The sequence below is a fragment of the Colobus angolensis genome, unplaced genomic scaffold (assembly GCF_000951035.1).
Source record: "Colobus angolensis palliatus isolate OR3802 unplaced genomic scaffold, Cang.pa_1.0 Scaffold251, whole genome shotgun sequence".
NCBI classification, from domain to species: domain Eukaryota; kingdom Metazoa; phylum Chordata; class Mammalia; order Primates; family Cercopithecidae; genus Colobus; species Colobus angolensis.
This window is the reverse complement of record NW_012115722.1, coordinates 4,508,754-4,525,796: the sequence shown is the minus strand read 5'-3', so window position 1 is coordinate 4,525,796 and position 17,043 is coordinate 4,508,754. Positions and strand designations below refer to the sequence as shown.

At 59.2% G+C, this 17,043-nt stretch overlaps 1 protein-coding gene across 3 annotated transcripts in view; it reads left to right on the top strand.

Moving 5' to 3' along the window:
- ADCY7 (adenylate cyclase 7) overlaps nt 1-17,043 on the top strand; it is a 52,096-nt gene that overhangs the window by 24,855 nt on the left and 10,198 nt on the right. For all 3 annotated transcript variants that reach the window (XM_011946618.1, XM_011946620.1, XM_011946621.1), the window contains 12 exons: nt 531-692; nt 1,454-1,603; nt 2,110-2,258; nt 3,400-3,511; nt 7,608-7,735; nt 9,428-9,586; nt 9,797-9,929; nt 13,365-13,556; nt 13,930-13,964; nt 14,505-14,588; nt 14,779-14,851; nt 16,138-16,235. In XM_011946618.1, the coding sequence (XP_011802008.1) occupies nt 531-692; nt 1,454-1,603; nt 2,110-2,258; nt 3,400-3,511; nt 7,608-7,735; nt 9,428-9,586; nt 9,797-9,929; nt 13,365-13,556; nt 13,930-13,964; nt 14,505-14,588; nt 14,779-14,851; nt 16,138-16,235 (1,475 nt within the window). The remainder of the gene's footprint in view (nt 1-530; nt 693-1,453; nt 1,604-2,109; nt 2,259-3,399; nt 3,512-7,607; nt 7,736-9,427; nt 9,587-9,796; nt 9,930-13,364; nt 13,557-13,929; nt 13,965-14,504; nt 14,589-14,778; nt 14,852-16,137; nt 16,236-17,043) is intronic.

Genomic DNA, 17,043 nt, shown 5'->3' with positions numbered 1-17,043 from the left:
GGGTCCTGTGACAGCTCCTGTGGCTGGGGTGGGGTGGGGTGAGGCCCAAGGGAACCATGTGGACTGAAGGGAAGGGAGAGGGCAGCACTCCCAGAGGGGTGGACGCAGGACCGGCTGGTAGGGTTGGTGGGGCAGCTCTGGGAGTGGAGGGAGGGCGGCTGGGGCCGCATTGCCGGAGGCAGCTGGTGAGAGGGTGCCTCAGCCTCCCGGTAATCATTCCTGCCAAGCGAGAGCCACGTGGCAGGGGCACCAGATGGGTGCTCCCTGGATCACGCGGGGCATGGAGCCTCCCACCTGGGGTGGCCACAGGCAGTGGATCAGCACAGGAAACCGTGGACCATGTGGCCGGGCCCACCCTAGAAACACATTCTGGCTTTTCTTGTTCCCCCGTATGTCTGCCCGCACAGGGGGTGGCGAGGGAGCCAACCTAAGGACACCGACTGGGTGGGCTGGTGTGGTGCAGGTTTCTGGGGGTCGCAGGACCTGGGGCAGCATCTCGGGGCGCTGGGCTCACGAGGCTGCATCCACAGGTGCCCTTCTTCCTGTTCATCGTCTTTGTGGCGTACACGCTGCTGCCGTTCAGCATGCGGGGCGCTGTCGCTGTGGGGGCCGTCTCCACCGCCTCCCACCTCCTGGTGCTCGGCGCTTTGATGGGAGGCTTCACGACACCCAGTGTCCGGGTGGGGCTGCAGGTGAGGGATGGGCTAAGGCCTCTGGGGAGGTTTTGTGGTCTGGGTCTAAGGGCAGATGGGGGGCCCCCTCTGGGTGAGTCAGACCCAAAGGCCCCAGAGCCGTGTTTGTAGACAGCCCGCTCCAAGGCCGGGTCCTCTCTGAGTCTGCTCGGAAGCTGGGCCTCAGGCATGGCCCTGCCCTCTGGCCTTTGCTTTGCTGGCCTAGGGCTCCCCTGTGGCTCAGCCCTCAGGCTCTGCCTCCTGGTTCAGGGATACTGTCATGGGGTGAGTCCCGTTCCCAAAGTTTTTCCTCACAGGCCGTGTCCTGATGGGGCTTGGGGGAGTATCCCAGGACACTGCCTTGTGTCTTCGTGTTGAATGACTGAACCATCTGTTCATAATTATTGGGGATTTAGAGATGTGTTTTCCTCCTGACCAGGCCTGGCGTTCTCTCCGGGCAGAGGCTGGCTCTCTGCACAGCCAGCTGGGCGCTGTGCCCTCTGGGACTGCCCTTAGCACTCAAGCCCCTCAGGCCCTGGGCTCTGTGAGGTGGTCTCTTCTGCCTTCCTGGGTGTCCTGGTCTTGCAGTCCTAGTGACTCACTAGGAGACTAGCTCCTGTCTGGGCCTCAGTTTCCCTGTCTGCCCCAGGAAGAGTGCCATTCTCAGTGGGTTGGGGGTCAGGGAATGGGAAGAGGTGCCATCACTGGTCTGCCTAGGAGTCTGGTGCCCGGGAGGGCAGGGGCCAGGCCACATACTGAGCCCCACCCTGGTCCACCCGCAGCTGCTGGCCAACACAGTCATCTTCCTGTGCGGGAACCTGACAGGTGCCTTCCACAAGCACCAAATGCAGGATGCGTCCCGGGACCTCTTCACCTACACTGTGAAGTGCATCCAGATCCGCCGGAAGCTGCGCATCGAGAAGCGCCAGCAGGTGGGACCTGGCCCCCCACTCCTCACCCTGCACACCCCTGTCCTCTTCCTCTTTCTGTTGGACATGAGACACTCATGCCGCCATGTGCATGAGGTGCACGGACAGACACCTGTGCAGGTCTCACCTCGGTAAGTCCTGGGCTCCAGCAGGGCAACCGTAACCTGCTGACCCTTGACTCTGCCTTCCTCTGTGTGGTTTCAGTCCTGGGCACGCCATCCCCAGGTGGCGGCAGAAAAGGCTGTAGTGGCTCCAGGCTGCTCACGCATCAGCTTAGCCTCCCCAGCTGAAAGAGCCCTTTTCTCAGTCAGCCTGAGTCCCGGGGGCTGCTGGGTACATGGGAGGTAGATGCCCAGTTGGGTTGGTGGAGGACAGGAGCAGAGATGGAGACATTGTGAGCAGGGCAGGCGGGCAGGGAGGACGGAGGCCAGGGAGGCCATGTCTGGGCCCTGATGCTACCTTGCCTGTCCTCCACTGGTCCCTCTGCCGGTCTGCCCGCCGGCACCCAGGAGAACCTGCTGCTGTCGGTGCTTCCAGCCCACATCTCCATGGGCATGAAGCTGGCCATCATCGAACGGCTCAAGGAGCATGGCGACCGCCGCTGCATGCCCGACAACAACTTCCACAGCCTCTACGTCAAGAGGCACCAGAATGTCAGGTGGGCGGTGAGATGTGTGGACAGCGTATCCCGGGGGCTGGGTCCACCGTTCCCCCGGCCCCCAGGCGGCCTCCCTGCCCTATCTGGAGGCTCAGACCCCTGCCCATATAGGGATTGGGAGAGGGCCCGTGGTTCCAGATTAATCCGGGGCCCTCCCTGGGCCTCAGAATCCCCACTTGTTTCCCCAGGGGCAGGATCAGATCAGGGCTCTTAAATTAGAGAATTCAGATTGGTATTGGAAGATCTAGCACCCCCCAAAACTGTAAAACTGTGTGAGCAAACAGCTTTTGTGAAGGAAGGGGTCCTTTCCGATGATTCTCAAGGGAGCACAGGACCCCCAGAAGGAGGTAAAGCCCCCCGGCCTTGGTGCCCAAGAGTGCCCCAGTTCTGACACACTTGTCTTTGGCTAATTTGCAGGGAACCACAAAGTTTTACTTGAATGCACTGACCTGAGTTTGTCAAGTGTAGATGTGGGTGCTGGGTGCCGTTGAGTGTAGATGTGGGTCCCGGGAGACCCCTGGGGTCCTCTGCCTGCAGCGCCAGCATTACATCCAAGGCTGGCCTGCTGCCTTTTCTCTGGTCTGTGGATGGTCCATGAGCTTATGGACTTTGGAGCAGGGAAACCTGGTGCAGATGCCAGCTCTTGGCTTCCCAGCAAGTCTCAATGTCCTGGAGCCTGTTTGTGTGTCTGTAGAACGGGAGTTCTGCAAGGGTTGTGTGAAGACTCAATGCCTGTAAAGTGCTGGGTGTGGAGGTTGGCTTGAGGGAGCACGGAGCCGCCTCTCACCAGGGAGTTCTGAAGTCTGTGCTGCTGCGAACATTGGATGGGAAAGGGGAAGGCTCCAGGCTGCCTGCAGGAGTGCCCTTCAGCTGTCTGCAGTGATGGGGCCTGGGGTGGGCCTGAGGGCCCCTGCAGGTTCTGGACTTTGCTCCCTTCTGCTTTAATGTGAAGTTCCTGGAACTTTAATCTGTCTTTATGGCTGGGCGCGACTCTCCCATCCCTATGGAGGCTGAGGAAGGGCAGGGGTCAATGGGCTCAGGCCTGGCAGGCTCCTGGGGCTCCAGACGGTCCTCCATGCTCCTGCTGCTGCTGTCCAGGAGCCTGGCTCTGACACTCCCTCCCATCCCGCCCCACCCCCAGCATCCTCTATGCAGATATCGTGGGCTTCACGCGGCTGGCCAGCGACTGCTCCCCCAAGGAGTTGGTGGTGGTGCTGAACGAGCTCTTTGGCAAGTTCGACCAGATCGCCAAGGTGAGCCTGCCGGCCTGCACTGGGCAAAGCCAGGCCCCTCCCCTGCTCATTGCATCCTCGGGGCTGTCCTGTGTCCAGCGCCCTGCTGGGATTGGGATGGGGAGGCGTGGCTGAATTTTAGCATCCGGTCAGCAAACACAAGCACCCCATGGTAAAGGCGGGGGTGAGTGGTGGCCACGGCAGCCAGGATCCTGTGCTCCCAGAGTATGAGGCCAGTGGGGAGACTGACAGTGCACACTGGGTGATATACTGGGGCTCCGGAGCCCAGAAGGGGGCTCAGGAGGAGGAGATGGCTCCATCCTCACTGGCAAGGCCAGCAGCCTCTACTCACCTGGTAGCTCGGGAGGACTGTGGAATGCCCAGCCTCTCCGGAAGCTGCTTTTCACAAGATCTGAGGTGAATCATGGGCACATTAGACTTTTATGTTTTGTTTGTTTGTTTTTGTGAGATGGAGTCTCACTCTGCCATCAAGGCTGGAGTGCAGTGGTGCCATCACTGCTCACTGCAGCCTCTACCTCCCAGGCTGTGATTCTTGTGCCTCAGCCTCCTGAGTAGCTGGGACTACAGTGTGGTACCCACCACCACACCTGGCTAATTTTTTGTATTTTTTTTTTTTTTTTTGTAGCAATGGGGTTTCGCCATGTTGGCCAGGCTGGTCTCGAACTCCTGACCTCAAGTGATCCTCCCCTCTTGGCCTCCCAAGTACTGGGATTACAGGTTTGAGATACTTGAAAAAACATCTGAGGAGGAAAGGGAACAGTGTTCTTAGCAGGGGGAACAGCATAGACAAAGCCTGGAGTAGAAAGAAAGCCCCGTGTGTCCATGGGGTGAACATGCTCAGTGGGCGTGGAACAGGGTGTGAAGTGGACAACGGCACAAGGTCAGATGTGCAAGGACATGAGGGCCAAGGCGAGGACCAGGATGCTGAGGAGCTCGACAGGTGCCAGGCAGGGAGGGAGGTCAGGCAAGGAATATTTCCATTAATGGACCAAATGGTCCTGAGAGTGGGTGAGTGCCAGGCCCTGAACCTGGGTGGGGCCTTGGGCCTACATGGTATGTGTTTGAAGAGAAGTGTGGGGTCCAGGAAGCCTGGGGAGCACCTAGCCCAGCTTCAGGTGATCAGGGCAGGTTTCCTGGAAGTGGTGGCCATTAAATAGAGGCTGAAGTGTAATTGAAGGTGGTGGCTCCCTATCCTGGCTGTACTTGCGAATCACATGGAAAGCTTAAAGCACCAATGCCCGTGTCCATACCCATCAGAGTTTTGTTTTGTTTTGTTTTTGAGACAGAGTCTTGCTCTGTCACCTAGGGTGAAGTGCAATGGCATAATCATGGCTAATTGCAGCCTCAACCTCCCTGGGCTCAGGTGAACTCCCGCTTCAGCCTCCCGAGTAGCTGAGACTACAGGTGTGCACCACAACCCCAGGCTAATTTTTTTTGTATTTTGTTGAGATGGGGTTTTGCTATGTTGTCCAGGCTGGTCTTGAATTCCTGCGCTCAAGTGATCCACTCACCTCAGCCTCCCAAAGTGCTAGGATTACAGGCATGTACCATCACGCCCTGCCACATCAGAATTTTTTTTTTTTTTTTTAGACGGAGTCTCAATCTGTCGCCCAGACTGGAGTGCAGTGGCGTGATCTCGGCTCACTGCAAGCTCCACCTCCTGGGTTCACACCATTCTCCTGTCTCATCCTCCCGAGTAGCTGGGACTACAGGCGCCCGCCACCTCGCCCAGCTAATTTTTTGTATTTTTAGTAGAGACAGGGTTTCACTGTGTTAGCCAGGATTGTCTCGATCTCCTGACCTTGTGATCGCCTGCCTTGACCTCTCAAAGTGCTGGGATTACAGGCATGAGCTACTGTGCCTGGCTAGAATTTTTAAGAGCCTTCCAGGTGTCTCTGTGGGCAGAGAATCAATGGTCTACAACTTGATGGGAGGCAAGTTATGACTTCACACCGGGAAGAATTTTTCATGATCAGAGCAGCTCAATCCTGGGAGGGACTGGAAGTGGGCTCCCTGTTGCAGGGGGTAACCAAGCTTCTATAGGACTGCACTGGTCAGGGATGCTCTGGAAAACTGTCCCATCCTGGGGATTGTGGACTGAGTGACTCAGAGGGCCTGTCTAGCCTGGAACCTTCCTTCAGGATCTGCATGGCTTCTGAGCCAGCAGCTGGGAGCCCCAGAGGTTGAGGCTCGTGTGAGGCAGGGGCCCTGGGCTCGGGCCACAGCTGGCCCTTTCCTTACCATAAAGCCCATGCAGAGAGTCCCTTGCCTCTTGCACACAGTCTTCCCTCTCCAGCAGCCCCAGGAGGCATGGCCCTATTGCACAGATGGGGAAAGGGAGGCCATGGCAGGTGCCAGCTTCCCAGAGCATCTAATCTCTGGGCAGAGTTGGGCAGGGCTGGTCCCAGCCTTTTCTCCTATCAACAATAAGATTCCAGAAGTGTAAGCTCTTTCCAAGAGCCAGGGCCTCCTCTCTCAGAGGCATACAAGTCACACCTTGGCGCAAGACCCAGCTCCCCAACTCCAAGTGTCAGAGACACAGAGGACTGTCAGCTGGTGGAGCAGCCTGGGGAATGTGGCCTCCCCTACGTCCCTGAGAGCCAGGCTGGGTCCACGGGCAGTCCTGTGCCTGGTCCGAGAGGAGATCAGGGTAGCTGGACCCTAGTATCCAGGTCTGCCAAGGTTGCCTGCTTTCTAGGAAAGTCACTGTCCTCGTGTCCCTGCAGTCACTCAGAACTCACTCAGCATGTGCCAGATGGGGCCCAGCAGGAAGCATCTGGCACACGCTCAAACTGAGTAATTGGAGGAGGGCGCAGGCCAGGGACGGTTCCCAGGATAGGCAGGTGCAGGGGACCTGGAGACAGGGCTGGTGCTGTGTCTGGGGCCTGGGTCTGTGATGACTGATAGGCACAGAGTGGGGACGAGGACAGGATAGGCTCTAGACCTGGAGACTGATGGTATTCCAGGAGCAGGGCTAGCCCTCGTGAGCCTGCAGGACAGAGCCCTCTTAGCTCCCTCCCTGCCAGAAGCCAGAGCACAGGGCCACCTGCTGGGGTGTCCAGTCCGAGGGTCAGCTGAGTGGGTAGAGGGTGGGGAGGGGAGAGCAGAGGCAGATGGCGCTCCTTCCTCAGCTCCCCTAAAGCCCCACCCACAAGGGCCTCGGTGCATGTGGCCACCCTTGCTGAAGTCTTAGGGAGGGCCTGGTGATGCAGCAGTGCCTCAGATGAACCTCAGAGGGCTCTCGGGGTCCCCTTCCCTCCCTGGGCCTTTTCCTATGAGTCCCCGGCCTCGCCCCTCTCTGTCTCCGCCCTCCCCATCCCTCTTTTCTCTTTGCATTGGTATCTTTCCTCCCCACCCCTAAGCCCTGTCAGCACAGCCACTGCTTGGGTGACCTTGAAACCTGCTGACTCCTTGGTGTGTGCACCTGTGACCTCTGTCCTCGCTCCCCACTCCTGCAGCATCCTGGCTGCCTCGCTGTCTCTTCCCCAGCTCCTGTGAGTGCCTGAGCACTCTCCCTGCAGAGACTGGCATGGCCGGCTCTCTCGGTTCCTCAGGGTTTTAGCTCAGATGATTCTGATTCCTTCTCTGAGAGGTCTTCGCTGGCTTCCTGGGAACATCACCTCCCTCCTGTGCCTTGGTTTTCTCCTTAGTCCCCGTCAATAAGGGGGGCACTCTGTTTTGTTTTTGTCTTTCTAGTTTAGTGCCCACCCCTCCTGCCTGCATGCAAGCTCCGTGGCTGCAGGGATTTTCGTCTATTTTGTTCACTGCTGTGTCCCCTTGCCTGGCCTGGGGCCGGGTACTCAGTAGGCATTCAAACATTACCTGGGCAAATGAAACCAAGGCAGACTCCTGCCCGAGGCCCTTAGGAACACTTGTGTTCACCTCTGGTGCTTGCCTGGGAGTTCCTCCTGGGGAGGCCCCCATGTTGCTAAGCCTTTTGCCAGGCCCAGAAGTGGCTCCTGGTGACTGGACCCCAGGAGGCAAGCCCCCAGCCAGGAGAGAGCCGAGCGCACCCTGGAGGGTCGGGGGAGGTGGCTGTCGTGAGAGGTCCCCGCCCCAGACCTTCCAGTGACCAGGCCCCTCCCTCACCCTGCAGGCCAATGAGTGCATGCGGATCAAGATCCTTGGTGACTGCTACTACTGTGTATCGGGCCTGCCCGTGTCGCTGCCCACCCACGCCCGGAACTGTGTGAAGATGGGGCTGGACATGTGCCAGGCCATCAAGTAGGTCCTGAGCAGGCCCAGGCACTGGGTCCTGCCCCATGGCGGACCCTCCTGGGCATGGTAGGGAATTTGTAATTCCCATGTCACCAATGGGGAAACTGAGGCTCGGGGGATGGGGGGTGAAATCAGCTTGCCTGGACCACCCAGCCTGCTGGAGGATTCAGACCTCATCTGTTTGTGTCCCTCCCCGTGGTGCTGCCTGTGACTCTGAGTCCCAGAAAGCATCTCCGGAGCTCAGAGCTGGGTAATGTGAGGTCAGGGCAGTGGGCTCTGCTCCCCTCAAGGTTGGGGTCTTAGCAACAGCAGGAGGCTTCAGGGCAGGCAGCGGGGGGGTACCTTTCAGACCCAGGGATCGACTCCAAGGCTCCATCTGCTTGCTGTTCCCCAGTGAAGATCCTGGAGTCAGGCTTGGTACTGAGGCTGCGGGGAGACCCCCAGCTCTCCTCCAGGTCCCCTGAGCAGCCGGGGTCTGTGGGAGGAACTTGCTGAGAGGGCTGTATGGGGAGAGGGCCAGGCAGCCCCAGCCAGGCTGACCAGTGTGGGGCAGAGCACGGCTTGGTGGGGCTGCCGGTCCCAGGCATCAGTCCCTGTTCCAGACTGTCCTCCTGAAGTCCAGCCACAGGTGGCTGGTGTTGCCAGAAAGAAGCCTGGGCAGAGCTGGAGGGGCCTGGCCCTGCACCACTGCCTGCGTGACCTCAGGCCGGCCCCTGTCCTGTAACAGGTGGAGGTTGTACAGGCCCTCATGCGCCTCTGGCTCTGACCCTGGAAGGCTTGGTCAGTGCCCAGCCTTGTTGGTGGACACGTGGTGCCGCTTGTTATGGGGACTCAGGCTCTGTTCCTGTCTTGGGGTCCCCTGTGCCCCAGGGAAGCTCTCCTGTGGGGCTCCGCTCCTGTTCTCAGTGGTGCCAACAACTCCTAGGGCCCCTGCTTCCCAGGGACTGGTGGGGGGTGCATAGAAGGTGCCCATGATCTGGGCCCTGTGTTCCTTGTCTATGCTAGGTTTTGGGTGGTTCCTGGACCCCCTCTGTAGACCCCAGTAAAGTTAAATAAATCAATTTATTTATTTATTTATTTTATTTATTTGAGACGGAGTCTCGCTCTGTTGCCCAGAGCGCATCTTGGTTCACCACAACCTCTGCCTCGTGGGTTCAAGCGATTCTCCTGTCTCAGCTTCCCAAGTAGCTGGGACTACAGGCACCTGCCACCACGCCCGGCTAATTTTTATATTTTTAGTAGAGTCAGGGTTTCACCATATTGGCCAGACTGGTCTCAAACTCCTGACCTCAGGTGATCTGCCTGCCTCAGCCTCCCACAGTGCTGGGATTACAGGCATGAGCTACCACGCCCGGCCCCCAGTAAACTTTTAAAACCCAGCCAGTGCTGCTGGGTAGGGAAAACACCCAGCGATGGTATTTTGGGTCCATCAACATGGCCTGTAGTGACTACTTGGAATTCCTCCTCCTTCCTACCTAACCCTTGAGGTCAGGTGTGGCCACACCTGCTTGTGTGCTCCCGGGGATGGGGCACTCAGCTCCTCCTAAAGAGGCAGCCCCATCAGGCTGAGAACATTCTCTCCCATGGGCTGAGCCTGCCCTCTTCCCACACGCTGTCCGGTACCCACCCCACACCTGGGAGCTTCAGCCTGTCCCAGGGCTTAGGCAGGGCTGGGGTGACTGGGCCACTCTGCCCCAGGCAGGTGCGGGAGGCCACGGGCGTGGACATCAACATGCGTGTGGGCATACACTCGGGGAACGTGCTGTGCGGGGTCATCGGGCTGCGCAAGTGGCAGTATGACGTGTGGTCCCACGACGTGTCCCTGGCCAACCGGATGGAGGCAGCCGGAGTCCCCGGGTGAGGCTGGGCTGGGCAGCGGCAGGGCCAAAGGCCTAGGGCTGGCTGTGGATGGAGGGTTCTGCGGTAGGTTGGGGGGCGGTCAGGTGTGGAGGGAGGGATGAATGCAGAAAAGCTGGCCTGGGGCCCGGGCCTGCCTGCTGTACGTCCCTGGGTGGACGCCAGCCCTCTCTGGGCTCCGAGGCTCTGCCTGACTTGGGTCTCCCGCAGCCGGGTGCACATCACGGAGGCAACACTGAAGCACCTGGACGAGGCGTACGAGGTGGAGGACGGGCACGGGCAGCAGCGGGACCCCTACCTCAAGGAGATGAACATCCGCACCTACCTGGTCATCGACCCCAGGGTGCGAGGGCTCGGAGGCCACAGCTGGGGGGACTCGGAGGGGCTGGAGGGGCCCTGGGGAGTCTGGCCTGCACCTCGGGGGAGACCCCCATGGAGGGAGAGGTGGGGAAGGGTCCTGCCTGGGCAGGAGTGAGCTCCCTGTTCCCAGGCACGTTCTAGGCACTGAGGAGTCACTCCCTGGGCCTCCATTCTTTTCTATGTGATGGGAAAACAGCACCTGCCTCACCAGAAGGAGCTAATCTGAGTGAGGCCCTTGCGGCGCGCCCGGCACGTCACAGCATTCTATGAATTATCGTCACTCTTGGTTTATTTTCCATGAGGTGGTTACTAATCTCGCAGATTTCTGGGAGACACGCTTTCGAAACAAGCTTTGGATGAGACTCAGGAAAGCAGGGAGTGGCCTGGGAGCCACTGGGCAGGAGCCTCTTAGTGTCCTGGGTGCTGACCGCAGGTCCCCCGGTGGCTCCAGGACCCCACGGTGGGGGAGGCAGTACCACTGCCCTGGCCAGGTGGGGCCCGCCTCGGCCTGTCTGCTGCCCGCCGCTGGCCTGCTCGAGGGAGTCTGGCATGTCTGGCCACTACTCTGTGAATCATCCTTGAGGCTTGCTCAAGAATGTCGGCCCAGCCAGCCAGTGGCTCCTTTCACTCTGGTCCTGAATGTGCCTTGGGGCTGGCCCGACTGCCAGACCCTGGGGGCCCAAGGGCTGGCCTGTGAGCCTCCCTACACATCTGCTGGCCTCACTCTGCCCCCAGCACCCCCAGTGCTGCGCCGTCCATACTGAGCCAGCATCTGGGAAAACCCCTCCCAGTACCTGTATCCTGCACCACCATCCTCCTAGAACAGGGCAGCGATCCTCGCCCTGTATCCCGGCCCTGGCCCCGCCCCTCCAAGCCCCTCCCCTGCTCTCCTGTTCTTCTCACCCCACTGGTCTCCTCCTGCCCTTCCACTGCCAGGCTGGTGGCACCCGCAGGTCCCTGCACCCAAAGCACTCCTCCCTCCGTCCCTAATGCCCTTGCTTGTTTATCCATTTTCCTTTTCTGTTGTCAGCGTGAGTGCCATGCTGGGGGGCTCTTCCTCTCCAGGCTGCAGCCCCCCACCCCGTGCTGAGATGGGTGCCCAGCTCGAAGCTGGTGCTCAGATAGCCCTGGAATGAATGAAGCAGCGCTCCTCACCTAGGAGGCTCCAAAATCTACCCCCACAGGCTGCCAGGTGGAGCAGAGAAAACTGCAGGCTGCCTGGGCAGACTTGAATTTCAGATAACCGTGAATCATGTTTCGCATCAGTGTTGCGCACAGTACTCAACTGGGCAGCTGTCTTTATCTGGCAGCTTGTATCTGTATTTATCTGGCAAAAGTTTTTGTTTAACTTTATTCATCCACACTGTTGAAGTTCAAAAGGTGTGAAGGGCATGTTGTAGAAAGAGTCCTTGTCCCCAGCCGGCACATCTCCTCAGAGGGGACCTGTGCAGTGAGTTTCTTGTATTCCCTCCACAGGGATTTTCATGGACACAGAGTGACCTGCGAGTCCCCTGACCCTTCATGCTAAGGTGGCAGTGGCGGGCCCCATGGTCGTGCACCCTGCATTTTTCCTGCCTTTGGGACATCCCTCCTGTGTGCAGGGAGCTCGTCTGTAGCTCCTGTTTCTGACACGGAGCTGGATGTTCTGCACTGGCTTCTGTGGGCTCTGCCTCACCATCGCCGTATGGCCTGACTGGGGCAAGGTGGGCTCCTGTGGACTGGATGTGGCTGCAGGTGCCCCCTGGGGCTTATACCAATGCCACACCCATTCTGAGTAGGATGTGTTTGCTCAGAACTGAGGAATCTGATTTTTTTTTTTTTTTTTTGAGACGGAGTCTCGCTCTGTCACCCGGGCTGGAGTGCAGTGGTCGGATCTCAGCTCACTGCAAGCTCCGCCTCCCGGGTTTACGCCATTCTCCTGCCTCAGCCTCCCGAGTAGCTGGGACTACAGGCGCCCGCCATCTCGCCCGGCTAGTTTTTCTGTATTTTTTCAGTAGAGACGGGGTTTCACCATGTTAGCCAGGATGGTCTCGATCTCCTGACCTCGTGATCCGCCCGTCTCGGCCTCCCAAAGTGCTGGGATTACAGGCTTGAGCCACCGCGCCCGGCCGGAATCTGATTTTTCTTTATTTCTGCCTTTTATTTGTTTCTCAGGGGGCTGGGGTGTCTGGATTCTCTGCTAAGCGCCAGTGACCTTGAACTTGACGACTGGGCACTGTGTAGGCAGAGTTGCCCCAATGGACGAGGGGACAGAGAAATGCACCCACCCCCACCAGGTTGCTCACCACAGGGCCAGCGAGCTCTTCCCGCTGCGGGACACTCACCAAGGCCAAATTCCACATGGCTCCCGTGGCTAGGCAGATAGATGTGGCTAAGGACTTAAAAATGTTTCCATCCCAAAAGGAGGCAAGAGGTTTCCAGGAAAGTTGAGCTGTGGCTTAGTGAGTGTTTGTAGTTGTGGAGGCTCGTCCATGGGGTGTTTGCGGGGCCCTAGGAGACAGGACTTCTGGAGGCAGGGGAATGTTTCAGGGGCTAAGGACTCAGCAGACCCGGAGCCGGCTTAAGCTCATCTCTGGTGGCCTTTGGGTCTTTCTCTTCCCTGCCCCTTTTCCAGTCCTGTCTGGCCGCCCCAACCGAGGGAGGCCTCAGGCATGTGTTCTTGGCTCAGGGGGGGTCTCAGGTCTGTGGCATGAGGGGGTTGGGCGGGTAGGGCTGGCCATGCATTCAGGGCCTGGCTGAGCTACTGAGTGTCCAGCAGAAGGCTGGGTCTTGCAGGCAAATGGCAGGTCATGGCCCTGTGCCATCTGTGGTTGGGGGCCACACAAGTGGAACTCTCTGGATTGCTGCCTTGGGGGTTGGCTGGCCTCTGGCTTGGCCATTTCTTGGGGCGGCCAGTGCCCCTCTTCCTCCTGGCTGCTTCCCACAGGAAGGAGCGAACGCGTGCCGGCCACATGTGAGAGGGTGGCCTAGGATGCCTGTGGCTTCCCCAGGCGCCTCCTGGGGAGGGGCTGATGGGTGCTCAGACCCCAGGGACTCTCTGGTTCCAAGGAGCCTCAAGGGCAGTGGGGCTTTGGGCTTGGGACCCGAGCCCTGCCTCTCTCCCTGGGAGGCAGAGCAGGGGTGGGGTTGGGTACCGTAGTGGGTACCCACTAGCCTCTTCTCCACCTGGGGCAGGGCCAGGGTGCTGAGCTGCGACCCCGTATGGCCTGGCCTCAGTGTGTACCAGGCTTTGGCTGGCCAGTCCCCAAGGGCAGCCACTCTCCAAGGGGACTGCGGGTTGAGCAACTTCTTTGCTGTTTGTTTTTTCATGGGCTCAGGGTGGTGTCACACTTCAAGGGGAGCCGGATGGGGGTGGCAGCCCCTTCCTGGGCCAAGAGGGGAGGAGGTGGCACAGGCCTGTGTCCATGTTTGCCCCCAGAGCCAGCAGCCACCCCCGCCCAGCCAACACCTCCCCAGACCCAAGGGGGATGCAGCCCTGAAGATGCGGGCGTCAGTGCGCATGACCCGGTACCTCGAGTCCTGGGGGGCAGCGCGGCCGTTTGCACATCTCAACCACCGTGAGAGCGTGAGCAGTGGCGAGACCCCCGTCCCCAATGGGCGGAGGCCTAAGGTAGGTCCCCCTCCCACCCAGAGAGCCAGGGATTGGGGCCCCAAGCCAGGGGCAGGAGAGTGAGTGCTGAAGATCTCCTACCCTCTCAGCCTCACTGTCCCCATCTGTAAAACGGCCACAGCCTCTGCCCTACCTCTTGGGGCTGGAGAGGAAGCAAAGGCATTTGGAGAATACGCCAGGATGGCCAGGAACATCCCTGTCCTCCTTGGTGCCTGGACTATGCTCAGTTGTAGTCAGGATGTCTGTGGCTTGGACGACCCCGACACCTTGTCCTGTGTATCAAGTGCTGGAGGGGCTGCAACTGGCCCAGCAGTGGCCTTCAGGGCCCAGTGTTCTGGGGAATGACTGTATCCTTTCCTCCTTTCCCTTTCAGAGCGTTCCCCAGCGCCACCGCCGGACCCCAGACAGGTGTGTGCCCTGCCATCCTGGCAAGTCCTGCTGCAGCCGCCACCTCCAAGCAGGCTGCCCTGACCAGCCTCTGTCCAGTGGGCAGCTCCACAAGGCCCAGCCCAGGACCTCTGTGAAACTGGCCAGGGCTTGGGTCAAAGCATTTCTAGGAACCAGAGTTTCCTGGCTCCTGGCCCTTCTACGTGGCCTTGATGGAGCACCTGTTGTGTGGTGCCCTGGCGGGGTCAGTGGAGTCGGTGGAAGGGAAGGAGATGCCTGTGGGTGTTCTGGTCTCCATGCCAACCCCGGGGGTGTAGCTGAAGATGCCTTGGACTGGGGCTTGGGTCTGCCCTCTGCGTCTGGCTGGGCTGCTGGCCAGTTGGGCCATGCTGGACGATGCTGGGTCCTCACTTGCCCTCTCTGGGCCTCAGTGGGACCCACCCATTCCTTCACCATCCCACACGAGGTTCTGGGACCACACTGGTGGCCACGCCCACGCCCTGCTCTGGGAGAGTTGGAGGTGGTCCCTGTGCCCATCCTGTTGTTGGTATCTGATTCCAGGAGCATGTCCCCCAAGGGGCGGTCGGAAGATGATTCGTACGATGACGAGATGCTGTCAGCCATCGAGGGGCTCAGCTCCACGAGGTGAGGCTTGAGACCTCTGTCCACCCCCATCTCCTCTCCCCCTTGGATACGGGTCCCCCCTGCGGGAAGGCCCACCTCATGCCCCATACCTGGTGGCCCAGTCTTGTTCCTTCCCCCTGCCTGCTGCCACCTCCCGAGGGAATGGACCCCTTCCCAGCTCCCATCTCACCACAGCTGCCCCCGCCTACAGGCCCTGCTGCTCCAAGTCTGACGACTTCTACACCTTCGGGTCCATCTTCCTGGAGAAGGGCTTTGAGCGCGAGGTGAGGACCCCCAGCAGCCTCCCCCACAGAGGGACAGGGTCTCCAGGCCTGGGGTGGGGTGGGAGGCGCAGGTCATGGGGCAGCCTGCATTCCCAAGACCGGCTAGGGGAGGGGCACTGAGAATCCACAGCTGCTCCCGGGTGGGGGTGGGGGCGGGGCCAGTGCAGCACCAGCCTGGCCTCTCTCCCGTCAGCCTCATTCCATGACCCAAATGCGCCATCAGAGATTTGCCTCCATGGGTCTTCAAGACTTTTGCTCCGTCCAGTGCAAAGCCTTAGCAGATCCTGGCATGGATGCCTCAGGCTGACGGCATTGGCCTTGCAATGAGACGAGAACCCAAAACTCAGTTATCACTGTCCTGTCTTGCTGCTACGAGCTTTTTGTACTGATAACGACCATTTCTTTACTGAGTGCCTTCTGAGTTCTGGCAGCATCCTCGGCACCCACATTATAGAATTTAACCATCACACGGCCAGCCCAGGGGTGCTGCTATACCACTTCACAGAGCCTGTCCCCAGCTTCAGGTGTGGCCTGTCAGAGAGCACAGTCCCAGCCCTTGGTGCTCCAGGGGTACCCCTCTCCCTCCTCAGCCTGAGGAAGTGGCACCCAGAGTCCAAGTTTGGGGGTACTTCCTCTTGTGGGGCTCCCTGAGTTGGGGGCTTCCTAGGTGAGGTCACGAGGAAACCTGCCTGGCAGGTCTTGCAGGCCAAGTGACCTGCAGGGTGTGGCTGCTGCGGCCAGGGCCGCCGAGCCTGCTTTCCTGCCCTGCAGCAGGAACCCTTCTGGGGCTGTGATCCCACAATGGCACCTGGGTGGGGGTGGGATGGTCTCCCTACCTGCCAGCTTCTTGGTTTGAGGTGAGGACAGCCCCGGAAGCTCAGACTTGGCTCCTATCCATGTACTTGGGGCCATGAGCTCTGCAGGGCCCTTGGAAAGAGAGAGACGGGTGGCGTAGGGGAGAGGAAGGCGTTGTCTTCAAATAGGAAAAAGCGGAGAATGGAAACAAACGAAACTTACCAAGTGTAACATCACCTGGAACTCCAGGAGGGTAGGAGGGTTTTAATTTATTTATTTTAAAAATAGAGATAGGGTCTCACTATGTTGACCAGGCTGGTCTCAAACTTCTGGGCTCAAGTGATCCTTCTTCCTTGGCTCCCAAAGTGCTGGGATTACAAGTGTGAGCCACTGTCCCAGCAAGGAGGTGTTTTTTTAAAGCTGATTCACTGGAGGCGTGGTGGGCAAGTGGCACTGCAGGTGGCCACCCCTCACAGTCCCTTTGCCCCCAGTACCGCCTGGCACCCATCCCCCGGGCCCGCCACGACTTTGCCTGCGCCGGCCTGATTTTCGTCTGCATCCTGTTCGTCCACGTCCTGCTCATGCCCAGGTCAGTTGTGGGGAGGGGTGTGGGGGTCCGGCCTGCTGGGATCCAGGCTGGAAGGTGACTGTGGCAGGACCCACCAGAGAACCTGCAAGGAGCTGCATGATTTGGGCTGGAAGGGGTCAGCTGCTGGGGTCCCAGCAACTGGACCAGGGGTTGTGGCTGCACACCTTGAGTTACCAACACTTCTTTTTAATAGAATGTGTGTTTTCTGCCACAGGCCTCCCTACTCCCTAACGTCTCTCTCCTCAGTCACCTGTCATATGTGTGGCCTGCAGGCATTTTGGTTGGCAGCCCTTGCCTTAGGTGTTTGGAGTGCCAGGAGGATAGACTCTGAAAACTGTAGGCACCATCCCCTCTCTCTTATACAGGGAAACTGAGGCACAGAGAGTTAATGATTTATCCGAAAGTCACTGAGATTCATGCTTCTGGCTCTAGGGCCCTGCTGGTGGGGTATACGGATGGGGGTGAAATCAGAGGGAAGGGGTATCTATGGTCAGCTACTTGGTGCTTTCTAGAAGAGCAGTTAGGCTGAAGCATCGACCAGGATTGTGTTTGGCTATGCTTAATAAAGACATAATAGGGAGGCTGGACACGGTGACTCACGCCTGTAATCCCAGCACTTTGGGAGGCCGAGGAGCGAATCACTTGAGGTCAGGGGTTTGAGACCAGCCTGGCCAACATGGTGAAACCCCGTCTCTGCCAAAAATACGAAAATTAGCCGGGCGTGGTGGCGGGCGCCTGTAATCCCAGCTACTTGGGAGGCTGAGGCAGGAGAATGGAATGAACCTGGGAGGTGGAGCTTGCAGTGAGC